The sequence below is a fragment of the Hyperolius riggenbachi genome, chromosome 3, assembly GCF_040937935.1.
Source record: "Hyperolius riggenbachi isolate aHypRig1 chromosome 3, aHypRig1.pri, whole genome shotgun sequence".
Lineage (NCBI taxonomy): Eukaryota > Metazoa > Chordata > Amphibia > Anura > Hyperoliidae > Hyperolius > Hyperolius riggenbachi.
In genome coordinates this window covers 436,256,373-436,277,665 of record NC_090648.1, presented here as the reverse complement: position 1 = coordinate 436,277,665, position 21,293 = coordinate 436,256,373, and the positions used below count along the sequence as shown (strand labels likewise).

Sequence of the window (21,293 nt, the reverse complement as noted above, 5' to 3'; positions counted from 1 at the left end):
AAGAGACTTTGTACTTCAACAAAAACACTCCGGTGGATACTTACCTCGGGAGGGGGAAGCCTCAGGGTCCCAATGAGGCTTCCCCATCCCCTGCACCTGCAGACAATTCAGCACTGGCTCCCCCGCATCCTCCCGGAATCCTTCCTTCGGGCTAGGTGGAAATAGCCGAGTCCCATCGTATTTGCTCTATTACGCTGGTGCAAAAGGACTCACGTAGAGCGCAGTAGAGCGGATCAATCAGGTTCGGCTATTTCCACCTCAACCTGAAGGAAGAGTGGCTAGTGTGCCTGCGCAGGATCGCAGTAGGTAAATATTTACCTTGCCGCACTTCGGGGGACCCGGGCAGGCTAACGGAGGGACGGAGAGGGACAGAGGAAGCCTCATTAGGCTCCAGAGGCCTCTCAAGGTAAGTATCCCCCCAGAGGAATTTTTTTAAATTACAGATCTTCTTTAAGGGTAATTCAACTATTTTAAAGGGTAAATGAAGTATCGGAAATTATTCCACCATTCTTAGAATTCATGTGAAACATATGTCCATGAAGAACTGTATTGCACATAAAATAAGAAGCATCAGTCTGACTTCGGCTCACTTGTTCCTGTTTTACTTTGATTGTCGATCTAGAACTCTTCAGGTGAGCTGCCAAGTCTGTTTATCCGAGGCAAATAGCATCGAAATTCGTGTTTTGGTTCAGTCCTTTCCCAAAGCAATCTGTTGTCAATCAGCATGGAGACATGGAGAGGAGAGGACAGTTCAGGAAAATCCAGGCACAAATGATTATGCAGGAGCTCCGAGTAAATTCAGTGGAAGCAATGGGGGAGGCAGAATTAACCAGCATGGGGGCTCATCCGGGATAGGCTGATCATACTACATTTCCTCCACAATAAAAAAAATATTGTGAGAAGAGTTCAAACCTACCAAAAATACATGAACTGAACTCTTTGGAGGGTATAAAAAGGGGTGGGATAAATTGTGCACGAAATGCCTGATCAATGGGAAATATATGAGATCAACATGAGTGAGCAACAATATTTGACTGTAGCACGTGTAGAGGATGCAGTATGTGCAAGAGAGGGTTCAGTGTGCATGGGCTACCGAGCGATTAGGAAAGTAATATATGTGCAAGGTTTGGTATGTGTGCAAGCAGATCAGTTCTAACAGACCAGTAAATGACTCATTGCTCAAACAAGACTCCGCGAGCCACTGGAATATCTGCGTTCTCTTAGAAGGACCCCCGGAGGGCAGTATTGGTGTGGGTGATTATAAGGGGGTGGTGGCGGGGGTAATGGGGGCTGTTGGACACCTCCTCCCACATTGCGCAGAGGAGTAGTGGTACAGGACCCAGACACATAGCGGGCAACAGTCTGGTCAAAGGCGGGCGTCGCCCGGCCAGGAGTGTCCAGCACAATCACCTTGACAATCTGCTGACACTGCAGGAGCTGGTCGGAGGGGGCAACCTGCAGAGCCTCCCGTTTCCCGTTAGGAGCCGTGCTGCCCGGAGCTCCATTCTCTGGCCCCTGGGGGCCTCTGTGCTGGGACGTCTGAAGCCTGTTGTGAATTGACACCTAGTTTAGAAACAGCCAAAGAAGCATTAAATGTTACAAGACTATTTCCCACGTGCTAGTCCTGGCTGCCCTTTACCCCAGAAGCTAAGAGCCCTAGTAGGCTTTAACCTCATCTAGGTGTCCTGGGGAGGTGGGTGGGTGGCATGCTAGGGTGACACTAGAGGCGCTCAAGCCTCAAAAGTCATTTTGCATTAGCAGATAATGCAAAAATCCATATTGCAGACCACCTTATCTTCCTCCCCCCACAAGTCAATACAAATACCATACTTTATTACAAGGGGTCATTTCCAAGATGTAAAATGTCGTGCAGGAATTTTATCACTTTTTTAAGATTTTAAATTCTACTACTAACCCCTTTAAGGCATGCAAACACATCATCAGAGATCGACAGCATTGCTGATTCGCAAAGGCTGTCCAGGGAAAGCAAATTCAAACAGGGGTGGAAAACCAGTCAAAGTGGTCTGCAAGGTAAAGGAATAAGGAATTAAAGCGTACCTCTCAACGTCATTACAGAGGAGATAGCAATTTTGTTGGCTGACTCAATGTAAGGAACAGACCAGACATGGTTAACAGGTTAGACTGAAGATGTAAAGCCCTAAGCAATTTAAAACTCCAAGAAAAGCTGCATTTGACTAAATGCTGACAAACCGTGACAACATGGCTTCCGGTCCCCACCTTAGCAACAGCAGTGCTGCTAGGCAACTAGTACACTGCATTTCCAACAGGTTTAGCTAAGCAATAAGATGGGGTCTGGTAATGTCACTGAACTAAAAAACAAAAAGCACTCGGTGGGGAATTTTCATTGCTATAACTTTTATAGCAATTGCCTAAATGTTTGCACTACAGGAAGTACGTTCCATTTAAAGCAAACCTGGAGTGAAAATAAACTTATGAGATAATGAATTGCATGAGTAGTACAGCTAAGAATTAGAACATTAGTAGCAAAGAAAGGAGTCTCAAGTTGTTTTCCAGTACAGGAAGTGTTAAAAACTTCAATTGTCATCTATACAAAAGAGCTTCTCTGAGCTCTGCAAACCCAACCCCAAATAGTACTGACATAATATTCAATAAAAACACGTTTTCCTACTTTGTATATGCCCTACAGTTATCATATTTGCTTTTGTGCATAAGTATTATTATTCATTTAGAAATTACAAGTTTCCAAAGTACACTATTTTGTTGACTTTGCTTTTTATTCATAACTTTTTTTTTTCATCTTGAAATATAAGCAGAAATGCTTTCTGACTGTCTGTCTATGTTCAGGAGAGTCTGCAGTGTCAGAGAAGTGTTTGTTTACATTCCTCACTTGATACAAGTAAACACAAGATAACATTATCTCCAGTTCGAATGCGTCCATCTTTCCCGGCATTAAGCTTTTCTGTCCTATGTTTAAACCTTTGAATGCTGTTCTAGTAAAAAAAAATGCTGGTAGTATATAATATGCTGTAAATAATGTTTTAGAGCAAAGAAGAATTGCTGTGTTTCATTCCGCTTTAAACAGCCAAGAAACAGTGAGAGGCAGCTTGTGATAAGGTTTTACTGCAGGACAGTTCAAAGGGTCAATATTTATGCTCTGTTTTATAGCTTAAAATACAGAGTGTGGGTTTAAAACGACAAATATGACAGCATGATGCAATGTTTTAAATAAAGCTATATACCTGAAAAAAAAATTGAGACTATTTTCTTTGCTACTAATGTTCTATTCATTATCCGTACTACACATACAATTCATTATATCCTATGGGCTTTTTTTGCTTCAGGTTTGCTTTTGGGGATGCGCTATAAAACTAAATGAGGAAAGTGTATTAGCACACAGTCAAATTACAGCTTTTTTTTTTTTTATTTAAAAGCCAGCTTAAATGCAAATCTGATTGATTGCTAAAGGTCACATCTCTGCATCTTCTTTCATTCACTTCATTAATTGGTACGTGATGCCAAATTACATTTGTTTGTGTTGTGCATAAGGGCAGTTGACAGTGAAAGGCATAGAAATGTCAGAAGATTCAAGTTACATTCTAAGCTATGCTTATATGCATTACCTGTTATCATTAAGAATATTGGTTAAGATCACAAAATGGCTGTTCCGTCTGTTTGAGGGTTACAGGTACACTTTAAGGGCACTGTGAGGGTAATGGGGTGACTATATTGTTTTGGCCTGAGGGTGAATGGGTGACTAGATTGCTGACCTGAACTGAGGGATGGGTGAGCAGCGCAGGATGGAGCATTGTGATTGGTCGGAGTGACAGCCCTGTTGTGTTACAGCCCTACTCACCTCCACCACACTGTCTGCGTCCTTCTCAGGTGACTCGTGCTTACCTTCAAAATATGAGGTGAACTTAGGTGCAGGAGAGAGAAAGAGAGAGAGAGAAAGATACAGAGAAAAGAGGTACAGACAAGAGAGAGGAGAGCAAGTGAGATACAGAAGAGAGAGAGAAAGAATAGAGAGAGAAGAAAAAGAATTACAGAAGAGAGAGAGAGGAGGAGGAGGAGGAGAAGAGAAGAAGGGCGAGAATAGAAACAGAGAAATGAAGGAGAGGAGAATGGAGATGAGAAACAGAGTATATGAGAGAGGTAAGAAAAAAAAGCAGGAACCAGAGTAGAGAAGAATGGAGAGAAGAGAGAAGTAAGAGAGCAGAAAACAGATACAAAGGAGTGAGGAGAGATAGAAAGAAAGGGAAAGAGAGGAGCATAAATGCAGAGACAGAAAGGAGAATAAAAGGTAAAAGGAGAGAGGAATATAGATATAAAGAGCAGAGAGAGAGAGAGAGAGAGAGAGAGAGAGAGAGAGAGAGAGAGAGAGAGAGAGAGAGAGAGAGAGAGAGAGAGAGAGAGAGAAGGCAATGGGAAAATAAAAATGAAGGGAAAAAGAGAGAGAGAGAAAGAAAAGAGGGAAAAGGAGAGCAAAAAAGAAATATAGAGAAGGAAGGAAAGAAAGAAAGAAAGAAAGAAAGAAAGAAAGAAAGAAAGAAAGAAAGAAAGAAAGAAAGAAAGAAAGAAAGAAAGAAAGAAAGAAAGAAAGAAAGAAAGAAAGAAAGAGAAATAAGAAAAAAAGGAAGATAAAGAAAGAGAGGAAGGAAGAAATAAGGAACAAGAAAGAAAGAGAGCAAGAAAGAAAGAAAGAAACAGAGAGTGGCAATAGAGAATGAACAGAGGTGGAAGCACAGGAAAACGGAAAGAAAAAGGGTCAGAATGGGGAACGCAGGAAAAAGGGAAGTGACAGAACAGTGAGACAGTCAGCAGGAGGGGCAGAAGTGTGATGACTCAGTGACAAGGAGAATCTGTACTACAGAGAAAAGGCTGCATGGAAGTCGGCCTGCATCCTCACTGTTGCAAACTAAATAACTATTAAAAAACATAACTCTGCAAATTAATAACAACATATTGGATATGTTTATTTTTTAACACTAGTCAACGTGTGGGGCCGAGGCTGTGTTCTGTTGCTATGCAGGGGGGAGGAGGGCCTACAGGGTGACGCAGGAGGAGCGTCATAGAGTGGGCGGAGTGAATGGGGAGAACTATACCTGCCAACACACTGAGGGGGATTAAGGGCCGGTGTACACACGCTAGATTCTACACTATAACGTGGACATTATGCAACGCATACTCTGCACATTATAACATGCAAGTTATTTTCATTGCATGAATAACTGTTATGTAACAAGCTCTTAATTGCACCCATTATCCAGAAACACACCGTAGAAAGTGCATATGGATAATAGGATGCAGTACAATGCAGAGATGTGAACACGCCCATACAATTGTATCCTAATGGCCCCACTCGTTTTATGACCTTTGTATAATGGACCCCCATGTTGTGAAGGCCACCAAGGGAAGCGAGGGAAGGGTTGTTATCATTAAGGGGGCCCTGTCAAAGTTTTGCTGGGGGGGAGGGGGGATTGGTTTTTAGTTACGCCCATGGAACTCCCTCCATCATCCTGTGACATATTTCATATTTAAAGGCACATATACACAGCACAAGTGTGCCCAAATGTCATTTGCTCGCCTTCAATGATCCACGGTCAAAGATCACACTTGGCCAGTCATTCTTGTAGCCCCCACAGCAAGCCCCTTATGGTCTACCAGGCCCGCCATTTCTATATTCCAGCCTCTACGTAAGCATCTACTCTAGAATTCCATATCCTGTGGTTTGCAGACCACAGAAAATAAAAATAAAACTAGACTTAGACTCAAAAACAAACCTATCCACTTTAATTCAATCCTAGGTGGGGGGTAAGTGAGCAGCATAGAGATTGTCCAAATGTCATGAGTCAAGGGAAGAGAAATTATAAGGGAGAAAGAAGAAAGAAGGACGGACAGACAGACAAGGACAGACAGGTGCCACTTAGGCCAGAAAAAAAATGGGAAAGCAGCCAGATTGGGGAAACTCAAGGGTCAGGAGGAGGGGCAAGGCCGTGACACTGTAGGAATGTACCACTTACCGATGGGAGACTCCTGCTTAGACTGACAGTCCAGCTGGGACCCATTTGTCTTGACAGGGGTGGTCTTCACCCCGTGCTGCTTTTCCAGCTCCCCTAAGAACGGAAGATACAATCACAGTTACCTTACAAAAATAATACTCAGTCGCCGCTGATAATTGTGTAATGCTAGTGCACAGAACTGATAAATATAAAAAAGGCACATTGGGTTGATTCACAAAACTTACATCATGAAATACTTTTTGCTTTCTCACTCTATCGGTAAAACTTAATTTCTCAGTAATTTACCAAGTTCCAAGCAAAAAAATAAAAAAAGTAACTAAAATAACTTTAACTTAAAGACACACTGAAGCAAAAAAAAAAATAAATATGATAGAATAATTTGTATGTGTAGTACAGCTAAGAAATAGAACATTATGAGCAGAGACATAATTCTAATATTGTTTCCAGTACAGGAAGAGTTAAGAAACTCCAGTTGTTTTCTATGCAAAAGAGAAATTGAGCTCCACAACTTTCAAAGTCCCAGAGAGCTCTTTCTTCTGAAGCTTAATATCTCAAGTGTCAGTCACTGTATTTTATTTTTCTCTCCAGAGGACAGGTCAAGAGTTCACTGGCCTGCTCTGTAAAATTGATAATGCTAGAGAGCGGGTAAGTACAATCGATCGTGATGTAGTTTTGAGAAAGAAAAGCAAAAGGAAAAATGATGGGCAGGGGAAGGTGAGATTCATAACTACGTATGGGTCTCACTGGCCCCAGCTCAGGAGGGTGCTGGAAAAACACTGGCATGTCCTGAGTCTTGACCCTGATCTTTTGAAAATTGTGGGTCCATATCCGCTTATGACTCCACGAAGGGCCCCGAACCTCAAGGACACTTTGGTGAAGGCTGAGGTACACTCTAGAAATATAGACCCAAATTGGGGAAGAGGGTTTCTGGGCCCTATCCCAACTGGGATGTTCCCATGTGGATCGTGCAGATATTGCAAATTAGTGGATAAGACAAATGAGTTTGAAAATTCGAAAGGGAATAAAAAATATGATATTAGGAGTTTCGTAAACTGTAATTCTGAGGGAGTTATATATATGATTACCTGCCCATGCGGACTGAAGTATATAGGGAAAACAAAAAGGAAGATCAAGGAGAGAATTGGAGAACATGTAGGAAATATTGCTACTGCGGATGAAAAAAGCCCATTGGGCACACATTTCGCAGTATTCCATAATAGCAATCCAGACTGTATGAGATATAAATGTATTATTAAACCAAAAAGGAGTACAAGGGGAGGAGATTTTGAGAAATTATTATATCAAATTGAGAATAGGTGGATATACACTCTGGGAACGTTAATCCCACGAGGACTTAATTCTGAGCTAAATTTGGTCCATTTTTTGAAAGAGTATGGGTAAATAAGCAAAAATTTGTTGCTAGATGTAGATGACCAGTCCCCCTCTATAAATAATTGGGTTTAGAATAGGATGAATTTATAATAAGAACCAGTCTGGATTGCAGGGATGATGTGAAGTATGTAATATAATATATGTAATGGTGGTACTTAAACAAGAGAGACATAGAAGGATGCATGGATTGGTTGTAAATTGGATATATATGTCTCGAGAATATACATGATGAGAAGATTACTATGAAGTGTGCACATGAGAATGTATGAAACCATTGGCAGAGGTATTTGCAGCATGAAACCATAGGTAGAAGTGTTTGCAGAGTACTATTTATTGCCAGCAAAGTAGTTCCCGGCGAGAAGGAGGGATAGATATAAATGTATAGGTGCACTAGACTTGGGCCTCTATGAGGACACTGAAAGGAAGGGTTAAAAGGAGGTATGAAATAATAAAACATCATGGAGGCAACAAATAGAAGTATTAAGCAACTAAAATGCATGTAGCTTCTGCGGAGGTAATATAAGGAGACACCAAACAACCAAGCCATATACAGCACGAATTGTATGAAATTGATCTGGCAATAAATGAGACATTTCATGGTTTATTGTATCCAGTAATCTTTCTGGACTATATGCTCTCCCAAAACACCAGGAGATAAATATATGGAAGGATTTCAAATGAAGATGTAGAGCGCAGAATCAAATGTGATCCATGGAGAGGCGTGGATGAGAGACAGTTTTGTTTTAAATAGAAGAGGGTTTCCTGCTATGACCTAGCCACAGCGTCATCACACTGACGAAGCTCACGTTGGTGGGCGTAACGCGTATGTGGGCGTGGCCAATACGCTGGATGTGGGAAGCTGCTCCGGCGTCCATACACGGGGACGCATGACGCGCTGCAAGTCGGCAAGTCCCTGACACATACAGGTACCTGTAATCTGCGGGACGCCGCAGAAGGAAGCCCGGATGACCATCTTTCGTTACAGCGAGAAGGTAACACCTTTATGCTGAAGGGAGATACCCCGGAAGCCACACAGATGTGTAGAGAGCGAGTGGGTATACAGGTGGCACGGCGCTCCGAGGAAGGTTATTAACAACTCCATAAGGAAGCATTCAAATATATGTTAAGTGCAGAGATCTCGGTCGCAGTTGTTGAAGATTCTAATCTGGACTGTGTCATTATGCTGCATGATCAATCACTAAAGAATGTATACTCTGGAGTGAACATGGATTAGTGGACTTGCCTTTGCAGAAGCGTTATCATACAGTTGCCTCCATTCTATTAGCCATTAGAGATTGATTCAGTCCATGGTTGTTGAATGTGGGTTGTGTGTGTATGGTGTTGACCGGGAGCGCTCCTGTTGTATCCAGCGTGGGATAGGGGTTTTTAATAGGTGGGGGGTTTCCGGGGATATTGTGTTGTCATTTACCTTTTGATACAATAAAGAGTATTAGAGTAAATTGAGTGGCGGTCCATTAGTGTATGTAACTGCTCTGTAAAATCCTTTAGAGTGCTGAGTAGTGTGTAAACTGAAAATATTAGAGAATGATGCAATAATATAAAAAAAAGTTATATAACTGAAAATAAAAATATGAGAATATTTTCTTTGCTACTAATGCTCTAGTAATTATCCATACCACACAACCAATTTATTATATCATCATTTTTTTTGTTCATTTCAGTCTCCCTTAAAGCATTACTTTCCCTAAATGTTTATGTACTTTTTTTGCTTGTTGTTTACATAACTAGTTTTATATAGATAAAGCAAATCCAAAATAAGGCACATTTTTAACGTAAACCTGTAGTTTTCCAAAGAAAAAGTTAGATTCTTACCTAGATAGTCCAGAGGCTTCCAGTGTTCTTGACACTGGCGCTGCTGACCAGGGTCCTCTGACAGGCGGCGCTCCCCTACATAAATGCGTGCAGCCGTACAGTGCTTCTGCGAGTATAGCCGCATGTGCAAAGTACCACAAAGCTGCTCATAAAAGAGTGTCTACGGCTCGCTATCCAGTCGTTCCCTGAAAATAAGCCCCAAAATATAAGCCCTACTCTGAAGATAATCCCTAGTGGCAGTAAGGGGAAAAAGTATGGCAACTTGTGTTTCTACTGGAGCCGATGGTCTAACTGGTAGGACCAAGACTCCATCATTGGGCCAATCACTGTGCTCGCTGCTACTCAGCAAGTGCAGTGATTAGCCCAATCACAAAGCCTTGGTCCAACCTACAAGTTCTTCAGCTCCAGATGAATCACAAGTTGCCTTACCTCTTCCCCATAGGATGAACATCGGAGACATAGCAACATGGAGCTGGGGGGAAGAAGATGAATAAGGGGACATTGCAGGACATGGTGGACAGCGCAACATGGAGCTAGGGGTAAGAGGAGGATGCAGGGGCACCTCGAAGGACACAGGGGACACCAGGAGGACATACAGTTACATGGGACACAGGAGTTTAGGGCATAGAGGAGGACATAGGTGCAGAGGGGGACACCAGGTGAACTCTGAAGGTACAAGGGGGACACGGGCACACAAGAGGTGGATCCAACAAAGTAAGAGGCAGCACAGTGGGGAAGACAGGAGGACACACAGCACAAGAACTTGTGTGTTCATAGAAATATAAGACGTCCACCGAAAATAAGCCCCAGCACAACATTTGTAGCAAAAATTAATATAAGACACTGAAACTTTTTTTCTTTGGGAGACTACAGGTTTAATTTAAAAAGTCTATATAATACTGATACTATCTGGGGGACTGAGGGGGAACAAAGGCTACCTAATACTACTATCTGTGGGGAAGGGGGGCAATGAGGTGGCATAAGGGTTACCGTATACTGTTGTTTTTGCTATGGGGCCCAGTTATTGCTAACTATGCCCCTGTCCCCTTTGGTGTCAAAAACAAATTTGGCTTACACTCAATGCGAATCTGTTCCATCTCCGACGCTTCACAAATGGACTCCTTCAGATCCTCCAGAAATTTCTGCAGTTCCTCCGCACCAAGGGCGCAAAAATGCAAAACTAACTTCTTCTCTGATCCCGAAAGAGGACTGACTAATGTGATCCCGTGAGGATAATCTGGAGGCGGGAGACAACAAAGAGAATACCAGGTAAATGAACAACGATGCCAGCTATTCCTGTGTCCTCATTACAGCCTTCTTTACGAAACATATGCAAACCAAGGATTCAAGCAGCAACAGTTATTGCATTTCAGACTGTAATGATTAAAGGCCAGTTTAGGGTTCAACAGATGTTGCAGCTTTTTTGTCCATGATTTGTGATATAGTTATAGTAAAACACTAAAGTGACTTAGGAAAAAAAATGATGATACTAACCTATGGAGAGGGAAGGCTCCAGATCTCATAGAGCCTTCTAAGTCCTCTCTCAGTGTCCTCGTTCCTCATCAGCTCCGTTTAAGTTGTCCAACTAAAGGTGGCCACACACGATACAATAAAATGATCCGATTTTACGGCAATTCGATAAAAACGATCGGATCTCCCGAAAAAATGTAAAGCTTTTTTTCATTCGACTGAAAAATCTGATCGGATTTCCCGTTTTCTTCGATTTTAATCGATCCGGAATGACAGATATTTTTCTTCAATCTTTCTATAAAGTGTATGGTGTGTGTTAGATTGTCAATTTATTAATATACACACCCTAGCAATTTTCTCAGATTTCCCAATCATTTTTATCATAATTGGGGAAACATTGGACATAGGTGTGTGGTACATTGGTCATATTTTTGAAATGTTACAGTCAGTCAGAAAAATTGATTGCAATTCTTAAATTGAACAGATATTTAAAAAATTGTATGGTGTGTGGCCACCTTGACAGGATGAATACATCTATAGGGATTCTCAGAAGGCTTAAAGGGATACTGTAGGGGGGTCGGGGGAAAATGAGTTGAACTTACCCGGGGCTTCTAATGGTCCCCCGCAGACATCCTGTGCCCGCGCAGCCACTCACCGATGCTCTGGCCCCGCCTCTGGCTCACTTCTGGAATTTCAGACTTTAAAGTCTGAAAACCACTGCGCCTGCGTTGCCATGTCCTCAATCCTGCTGATGTCACCAGGAGCGTACTGCGCAGACACAGACTATAATGGGCCTGCGCAGTATGCTCCTGGTGACATCAGCGGGAGCGGGGACATGGCAACACAGGCGCAGTGGTTTTCAGACTTTAAAGTCTGAAATTCCAGAAGTGAACCGCAGGCGGGGTCAGAGGATCGGTGAGTGGCTGCGCCAACACAGGATGTCTGCGGGGGACCATTAGAAGCCCCGGGTAAGTTCAACTCCTTTTCCCACGAACACCCTACAGTATCCCTTTAAGAAGCACCGAGTGCTTCTGAAGACGGTTGGCTTTGTAGTGCACATTTGCACATGCGCAGTACGGAGCCGTCCACCTTTGGAAGCACTCGGGTACATGAGTGTTTCCAAAGCCTTCCGAGTGCTCACAGAGGTGGCAAATTTGAACCAAGGACAGGGCTGGAACGAGGACATGGAGAGCAGGAGGAGAAGGCTCTATGAGATCCAGAGCCTTCCCTCTCCTTAGGTGAGTGTCTGTTTTTTTTTTCTAAGTCGCTTTTCTTTTGCTTTAGCAGCCTGAGAACTAAAATACAGAGACAAGGCTCCTTTTACAGTGCATCTGTTGCGGTGCAGTGCAAAGGACAATATATTGGCATCCCAGCATGCAACATGCGCGTTTACAGTTGCAGTGAAGCATACTTCTATGTACTGTATGCTTCAGTGCATGCTTCGCATCACGATGCTATCAGGGAACGTTTTAAAGCGCAGGAAGGCGGGTGGTATCAATGTGGAGGAGGGCAGTGTCAGGGGAAACAGATCCTTGATAGATAGCGAGATACCTGGAATGAAGATCAATTAAGCCACCCTAGTATGATTTTATTTTAACCACCCTGGCGTTCTGATTAAATCGCCAGGGTGGCTGCGGGAGGGTTTTTTTTAAATAAAAAAAAAACTATTTCATGCAGCCAACTGAAAGTTGGCTGCATGAAAGCCCACTAGAGGGCGCTCCGGAGGCGATCTTCCGATCGCCTCCGGCGCCCAGAATAAACAAGGAAGGCCGCAATGAGCGGCCTTCCTTGTTTTGCTTATATCGTCGCCATAGCGACGAGCGGAGTGACGTCATCGACGTCAGCCGACGTCCTGACGTCAGCCGCCTCCGATCCAGCCCTTAGCGCTGGCCGGAACTTTTTGTTCCGGCTACGCTGGGCTCAGGCGGCTAGGGGGGCCCTCTTTCGCCGCTGCTCGCGGCGAATCGCCGCAGAGCGGCGGCGATCAGGCAGCACACGCGGCTGGCAAAGTGCCGGCTGCGTGTGCTGCTTTTTATTTCATTAAAATCGGCCCAGCAGGGCCTGAGCGGCAGCCGCTGGCGGTGTTGGACGAGCTGAGCTCGTCCAGACCGCTCAGCTGGTTAATATAAACATTGCGCCCCCACATGTCAGGCACATTAATGGAGGACTTTTAAGTGCGCAGTAAACAAAGTACTTAAAGCAAACATAAAGCGGAGATAAACTTATGAGATAATGCATTATATATGTAGTGCAGCTAAGAAATAGAACATTAGTAGCAGAGAAAAGTCTCATATTGTTTTTTAGTACAGGAAGAGTTAAAAAAAACTTCAGTTATTATCTATGCAGAAGCGCTTCTCTGAGCTATTCGGCCAACTGGGTCGAATACATTCCTGTTTTTTGAAGCACTTAAACAATCAAGAAACAGAGAGAGACAGCTTGAAATAAGGTTTTACCGCAGGAAAGTTCAAAGGGTCATTATTTCTGCTTTGTTTTATAGCTTAAAATGCAGAGTGTGGTTTTAAGACTGCAACTGTGACAAAATGATGCAATGTTATTAAAAAAAAGTGATATAACTGAAAATAAAAATATTAGGCTTTGCTACTAATGTTATATTCATTATCCGTACTACACATATAATTCATTATATCATAGGGTGTTTTTTTGGTTTCAGGTTTGCTTTAAGCCTGGTACAGATCTCCAGTCTTGAATGGCTAATTTTACCCCCTCTATGGAGTACAAGCGCTATCTTACACAATCGGTTCTAAGAACTCAAAATCTGCTGGCTCTCCTACTACATGAAAGTGGCAAAAATGGCCAATAAAAACTGGATGTGTGTACGCACCTTTCCATGTCTACTCTAAAGGGAAATTCCAGTTTTGCTTGAGAAAAACTCAATGCTTTTAGGCTCTATATATTGAAAGGACTAAGTGGTGAACAGTATTTCAGCTCCATTGCTTTTATGTGCATATAAAAGCATTGCTTCCACAGTCATGCCACTGCGTTGCTAACAGAAATGGACACACATCAAAGTGTCAGAACTGGCTGCCAGTCACTGGAATAATCCAGGTGCTGGGAAATGCTAAGAAGTGGTGGATGTTTTTTCAGGCAGCAGTACTCCAATATGAGTCCGCAGAGGACTGGTGTCAAGCCTGGAACAACGAGCAACTTGAACTTACTGTCAGCTTTGGAAATTCTTAGCTGTCTGCAGACTGAAATAAAAAGATATTTTTGATAACATTAAATTAGAAATAGGCTTGTGCAGCATTGGTTTATTTTCAAGGCAACCTTATAACGCAAGTGAAATTTCCCTTTAAGGCTAGGATCATGTTAGCGCACTACAGAGGCGGCCTTTGGGGGTGGCAAGTGGGGCGATCGCCCCAGGCCCCGCACATGAAGAGGGCCACGCATGTCATGCACACCATACCATGCTCATTTTGGTGGTGGTGAAGGAAAGGTCTACAGAAGTCTAGCTGTTTGTGTTCTGAGCAGTGTGTCATTTACAACAACTCAGATGTTCCTATTTTGTTTTACACACCTTATATTTTACACCCCCCCCCCCCCCCTTTTATTGCTTAGGTTTTCGTCTTCAGCAGTCAAACATGGACTGAAGCTAGAGAGGGGCTTGGGCTGGAGCTTCTAGACTGGCTGGTGATTGGTGCTAGGTTTCATGGAGAGCTAGGGATAGATAGAGGCTGGCTGGGGAGCTAGGGATAGGTACAGTTCGATTACATTACGTATTGTAATTGTTCCTGTATTGGTTGGCTTAGGGGCCTTTAACAAGTTTTTAAACAATAATAAGGCATACTGTTTTAGAGGTGGACAAGCCCGTGACTGTGGTGGTACGGTACATGGCCTACACTTATGGCTCTAGGCCCCGCATATGACACTCGCCCCAGGCCCCGCGTACTCTAAGGCCGGCTCTGCGCACTATCACGAAAATTGTCAAATTTAAAATACATGTAAACATAGACAAATAAGAAGTACAATTCTTCCAGAGTAAAATGAGCCCTAAATTACTTTTCTCCTATGTTGCTGTCACTTAGAGTAGGTAGTAGAAATTTGACAGAACCGACAGGTTTTGGACTAGCCCATCTCCTCAAAGTGGATTCTCAGTGCTTTTTTGTTTGTTTCAAAAGCACTTAGCAAATGGCAGTTGCTCTCTCCAACTACCAAAAAAGTGTGCAGCGAGCAGGAAGGCTGACCAGCATCACTGTATAATTCCTTTTCGGGTAATGTCATTATAAAGAGTAAAAGCTTTGCTGAGAATCCCCCATGAAGAGATGGACTAGTTCAAAACCTGTCGGTTCTGTCAGATTTCAACTACCAACTGTGACACCAAATTAGGTGAAAAGTAATTTATGGCTTATTTTACTCGGGATTCGGGAAGAAACATACTTCTTATTTGTACATCTTTACATGTTTTAAATTGTCCAATTTTTCACGATAGTGGTCCTTTAAAGTAAACCTGAGATGGCTAAAAATAAAAAAAACATTATACACACCTGGGGCTTCCTCCAACCCCCTTCAAGATAATCGGTCCCTCGCCATCTTTCCAGGCAGCCTGGATTCTCCGATAGGCGGTCCAGTCATTCTGCCAGTTGGCGCAGACGCAGTCCGGTTGCATGCACTCCCATGGCCGGGAGCATTCTGCGCCTGCATCCCATTCACTACCTGATTTGCGGTGTTAACAGGGCATCTAGCAGAGGATCCAGGCGGTGGGGGAGGACGGTGAGGGACCGATTAGCCTGAAAGGATACCCGAGGTGACATGTGACATGATGAGATAGGCATGTGTATGTACAGTGCCTAGCACACAAATAACTAGGCTGTGTTCATTTTTTTCTTTCTCTGCCTGAAAGAGTTAAACATCAGGTATGTAAGTGGCAGTTCCTGTCTGAGTCAGGACTGAGTCAGACTACAGTGTGACCCTCACTGATAAGAAATTACAACTGTAAAACACTTTCCTAGCAGAAAATGGCTTCTGAAAGCAGGGAAGACATAAAAGGGCCAATGGTTAATAGATTTTAGCACTGGCATACTTCAATGAATGTGTCATTGAGCAAAAACAATAAAACAGTAAAAACTTAAAATGAAGATTTAAATAAAAAATAAAACTGTGGAATATCTTAAAAAGTCTTTTTTTAGGAGAGGGAGGATAGGTACAATTGTTTATTTTATTAGTTTATTTTCTCCTCGGGTGTCCTTGAAGGGGGCTGGAAAAAGCCCCAGGTATGTATATATTTTTTTTATTTTCAGCCATCTCCAAATTACTTTAAAGTGTAACTGTAGGGGAAAAAAGGCCTCCAAATGGATACTCACCTTCATAGTGAGGCTTCCCCCATCCTCCTTCACCATCCCCTTCCAGTGCTATGTCCTCCAGAAAACCTTGTGCATGCACAGAAGCAAGGGGCTCAGCTGAAGCCCAAAGAGGTCCGTAGTACTGTGCAGGTACAGCGTGACTGCATTCGTTCTGGTACGGCAGCGTGGCTTTGAGTTTCGGGAGGAGACAGCGCTGGAACAGCGAGGTAGAAGGAGGCGGGGGAGTCCTCTGGAGGATCCAGAGGCTTTCCTCTCCCAAGGTAAGTATCTAACTTTTCATTTGCTTTAAAGCAAACACCTGGAGCGCCTTGCATTATGTAAAAATAACGAGCTGAGATGTGCGCTACCGGGCACTGTGCATGTTACGCCCACGCTACAAATGAATGGCTACGAAGTTCTGTATATTGTGAAGCGCGCATTATCGGAAGAGTCTATTTTGGAAATCTGTTGCAATGTGGCGCATGCATGTTGCAATGGATGCAGTGTGAATTTACCCTTGGGCTGTATATACGCATTTTGATTGGCCAATGATTGCCTAATTTTCATATAGTATTTTAGATTCACTAGTGATTGTCCAATCAAAATTGGATGTGTGTATGCACCCTCAGACCCATACATATGCCTCAGCTGAGGGCAGTTACTGCAATCTGAATGCTGCAAGCTGCAATTGTACATTAATTAGCGTGCTCGCTCTGTCTAGTTACCACAGGTTTATGATGCCCGCAGAAAAAACGGACTCTGGACCTTGTGTATAGGGATATATGCTTAATGTTAACTTTTTGTATTGGTTTAAAAATAAACTGTGGAAATCACATAGTGTCTAATAGGCATGAGTACATACAGTACAGTAGGTGTAAGTGGAGACATTGGGGCCCGTTTCCACTGGCGAATGGGATCCGAAGGGATGCGATGTGGCTCCCATGCATGTCACATCCGCATCGGGAGATGCAGCCACCAATGGGAGGAGATGGGAAGCGGATGTGGCCGTGCGACAATCTGCAGCATGCTGCAGATTCTCGGATCACTATGCACCACTCCGCATACCCAGCATGCAATGGAAACTGTTCCATTGCCGCGCATTGATTTCAGTTCGGCCACGGTGTGATGCGGCTAGCCGGCTATGTAGCCTCATCGCACCGCGTGTAGTGGAAATGGGCCCCAAAAGAGCAACTTAACAAATATAAAGATGCACACATAATTTAGGAGGGTTCAATAACCATACAATATATGAGGAGATACATAGGTCAGGTACAAACTGTCAATATTGAGCCCTCATATATGAGCAAAATTTAGGGAATGGCTGCCAGAAAACATACATTAAGGCATAGAACTCTGGTAGTATGTAGATGTAATATAAGTGCAGATGTCTTAAAGGGACCCTAAGCAATGCCATAAAAAAAGAAAACTGGACTTACCTGGGGCTTCCTCCAGCCCCCCTTAGGCCGCGGGTTTCCCAGTCTTGAATGGTGGCTCCGGTAATCTGGCGACTTCAGCTGAAGTCATGCGTATGCACCCCTGGCGCGCACCTGGCGTGTCATCATGATGGTAGCCGTAAGTGTCCTGCGCATGTGCGGTTCACTCTTTAGAGATCCACGCATGCACAGAACCTTACGGTGACCACTTCAGCTGAACTCTCTGGTTTACCAGAGCCGCCAGTGGGACCACGGAAGGGACAAAGAGGGGGGACTGGGGACGCCGGGGGAACTTGCAGGGTACGGGGGACCGGAGGAAGCCCCGGGTAAGTCCAGATTTCTTCTTTATGGCACTGCTCCGGGCCCATTTGATAATCAATCAGCAGCCAGAGGTTTTCTAATACACCATGGAACAGTATGTTAAGGATAAAAGATAATCTTCAGCGCTCTCTATTGTACTCCCGCACAATGTGAAGCCTGCAGACACCTTGTGCTCAATATTGGAGACAGTGACCGTCACCAAAAAAACATATATGCAGGAGTCAGGGCTTAGTTCCTACACAGGGAGGTACACTTTATTACAACTACATTAAAACGAAAAATCCGAAAAACATTGAAAGAAAACACAAACTCACATCGTAGGTCCATGCACACAGGAGCCTTGTGCTTTAAAACGCATCAAATGTTAATATGAAGAAAAACGAGTGACGATAGAAAGGAGCAGTGTGCTTTGAATACCAAAATTAGATATTTTGCTTATGAATTTTTAGTGGTATGCATAGCTAGGGATGTGGCATGGGTGGGGCATGTTTTTAAGTGTCCCTCTTTCGCATCTTAAAAAAGTTGGGAGCTATGTGACAGTCATATGTATAGGCCAGCCCGTCGCTCAGTGACATACTCACTACTGGACAGGAAGTACATCACCGGGGGTTCCGGTCATTCACACTTACTGCGTCACCCTAGACTTGCATTATCTGTGGGGTAGGCACAGATCATGCAGTACCGCATCGATGACTTTGGGATTGGAATGCGGCATTTTGAATACTTACATCGCTCTGCATTGCATCGCATTAAGTATGTAAGTCTCGCTTTTTTTTGTGACCCGGGAGTCAAACTCATGACCTCATGCTTCGCAGTCAGAGACAGTACTAAAGAATTCACCAGGTTGAGTTTATTATACTCCCTCATCCCACCAGGAGATTTGAGACAACGCCCCAGCTGCCAACCATGGGATGTACAGGTTTCCCATGCTGGGTGGGTCTGGAAGTCAAACCCACAACCACATGCTTAGTAGGCAGAAACAGGACATGAAAGTCTCCATAGACTTTCATTGACTTAGGCGCCTCTTGAAGTAAAAAAGCTCACCGCAATGCCGCACTGTAAAAGGGACCTCAAGGAATTTTCAATGGGAGAGGATCCGAATTTGAAACAAGCTGAACTACGGAGAAACTCTAGCTCATCTGTGCCAAGTCAAAGTAGAACATTGTCATCAGTGTATGGACCCGCCCTATAATGTTTTACTTTTTTTTTTTTAAATCTAATGTACAGTATATTCTTAGTTTAGATCATGTAGGATAGAGGGAGAGAGAAATAAAGGTACAACTAAACTTGCAACGTAACTGTTCATACACTCTCAGCAATGGTTTCCCAGGATTATGTCATGTCTGCTCCCCTCATAAAACACATCCTAGCAACACAGTAATGATTTCATATTCCAAACCAACATGGAAATATGACTCACATTCATTCTCAAAGAGATGGAACTGCATCCCCAGGAGCGGAACGGCCCGGCAGAACGTGTAGGTAGACGACGTCTTCTTTTTGGGGCACAGCTTCAAAATCTAAAGGAGAGAGATAGACTGCATTCATGTTGTCATAGTCAAATAATCAGCAAACAGGTACAGAAAAGTCCAGCAATCTAAGGCAACCAGACAGCATGCCTAAGGAGATAATGGGGACTGTGCTTTGGGGGTTTGCGGGGCTTAAAATACTTACAAAGCCTCCAGCGCTGCCTTCTAACTTTCCTGTAGCTATAACCTTCTTCTAATCTTCCTAGCAGCAGTAGCTATATGGGTCCCCTAGTATTATGTAGCCCCCAGTAGTTGGTAGCAAGATGAACCCCCCATTAGTGGGCAGCCAGAAGAGTACCCAGTATTAGGTAGCCCCTAGTAGTTGGTGGCCAGAGGTAACTCCCATTAGATGGCAACCAGAGGAGTGCAAAGTATTAGGTAGCCGGTGGAGCCCCAGTATTAGATAACCCTCATTAGTTGGTAGCCAGAGGAGCCCCCAGTATTAGGTAGACAGAGCGCCATCCCCATCTCATGCAGAGTGCACTGTCGAGTGAAGAGGTGAAGTGACTCACCTATCTAGATCGATTGCACATGATCCATCTTCCCCCCAGGAGTTCTTGGTGCTTACAGCGATGTCTCTCATCACGTAACTCACCAGTACATGCCGGTGGGTCAGATGACAATAGACACCACTGCAGCCATGGAGACCAGGACACATCAGAGGAAAATAAATCACGTGCCTCCGCCTAAAAAGGTGAGTCAATGTTGTATGTGATGAAGGTATACATTACAAATTAAAAGGTATAAATTACAAATATTTTTTCTATTGAATGTATAAAGTAACAGTGGTCCAGCCATTGAGGGAAGGTTTTCTAGGATTAGGCATGGAGTGTTGTGGGCAGGGTAAGAGGCATAGCAACACCAATCAGGACTTAAGTGGCTCCAAGTAAGTTCAAGCTAAAAGGCTGTTAGCCTGTTATTTGCATTTGAGGAAACCTTTAAGGTAAGTATGTGGGGGGCTTTTGGGGTGAACAGGTTAGCTGAGCAGGTCTATCTTGGAAATGTATTTTATTATTTACCAGGAGAAGATCATTAAACAAGAAGACCTCCCTCTGATGCGCTGCTTGCTTCTGTAATTTGTTCACGTCAGTCACCTCGAAGAGACGGCTGCAGCAGACCAGGCGCCTGTGAGGAACAGACAGAACCTGTGGGGAAGACGAGAGCCAATCATAAGTTTCCACATCTTTACAGCTACATTGGTTGTAACAGGCATGTCTACTTAGTAAGAAAAAAAAAACAATTACGCTTTTCATTCCAACGATGGACTTTTCCACCTTTGTTACGTAAGTCACATGATCCTCATTGGACTTCAGTTCCTTCTGCTGGATTCGCTCGTAAATGCCCACGACCATTTCTCGAGGAATGTCAGCTCCATCATCCACCCCTAAGATGAAATATTAAAAGAGTTGGGTGTCTATTTATAGCCGTAATTTGCATAGCAGGTGGCCCTGGTGCTTGGTACTTTATTGACAGGGGCGTAGCAATAGGGGTTGCAGAAGTTGCAACCGCATCAGGGCCCTTGGGCCAGAGGGGCCCCGAAGGGCCCTCCCTCAACTGCAGAATTAGCTCTCTATTGTTCCTGTGCTCATAATAATCACTTCAATAGATGCTTTGAATAGTGGTAATCATTAACAAGCTGTTCCCCATCCCCTCCTTGCACTGTATTTGCCATTGGTAGGTTTTAGTATGCCATATCAATTGTTATGTGTAGAGGGCTTGGGGGGGCCCCATGTAAAACTTGCATCAGGGCTCAGAGCTTCTTAGCTATGCCACTGTTTATTGAGCACCCCAAATTACCGCTAATAGCTGCTAATCATGCCTTTTTTCGACTGCATTACCCAGTCCTATCACGATATTTAAAGGGGGTCATTCACAAAAAATCAAATCGATACATTTTCCCCATTTTTGGGTGAAAAGAATCAATTGTATAAGACATAAAGAAATCTGATTGAGCTTCCTGGTATTTTTTATTAACAGTCGATCAGGAATGGCGGATTTTTCTGATCAATCTTTATA

The 21,293-nt window shown here is 43.6% G+C and overlaps 1 protein-coding gene across 1 annotated transcript in view; it reads right to left on the bottom strand.

Annotated features, from left to right (window-relative positions):
• Positions 1-516: 516 nt before the first annotated feature.
• The window catches only part of IQSEC3 (IQ motif and Sec7 domain ArfGEF 3), a 218,977-nt gene continuing 198,200 nt past the window's right edge, over positions 517-21,293 (bottom strand). Inside the window, exons 11-14 of the mRNA XM_068277664.1 lie at positions 10,303-10,464; positions 6,003-6,095; positions 3,836-3,879; positions 517-1,563 (exon numbers count right to left, since the gene is read on the bottom strand). Of these exons, the coding sequence (XP_068133765.1) occupies positions 1,180-1,563; positions 3,836-3,879; positions 6,003-6,095; positions 10,303-10,464 (683 nt within the window). The 3' untranslated portion in view covers positions 517-1,179. The remainder of the gene's footprint in view (positions 1,564-3,835; positions 3,880-6,002; positions 6,096-10,302; positions 10,465-21,293) is intronic.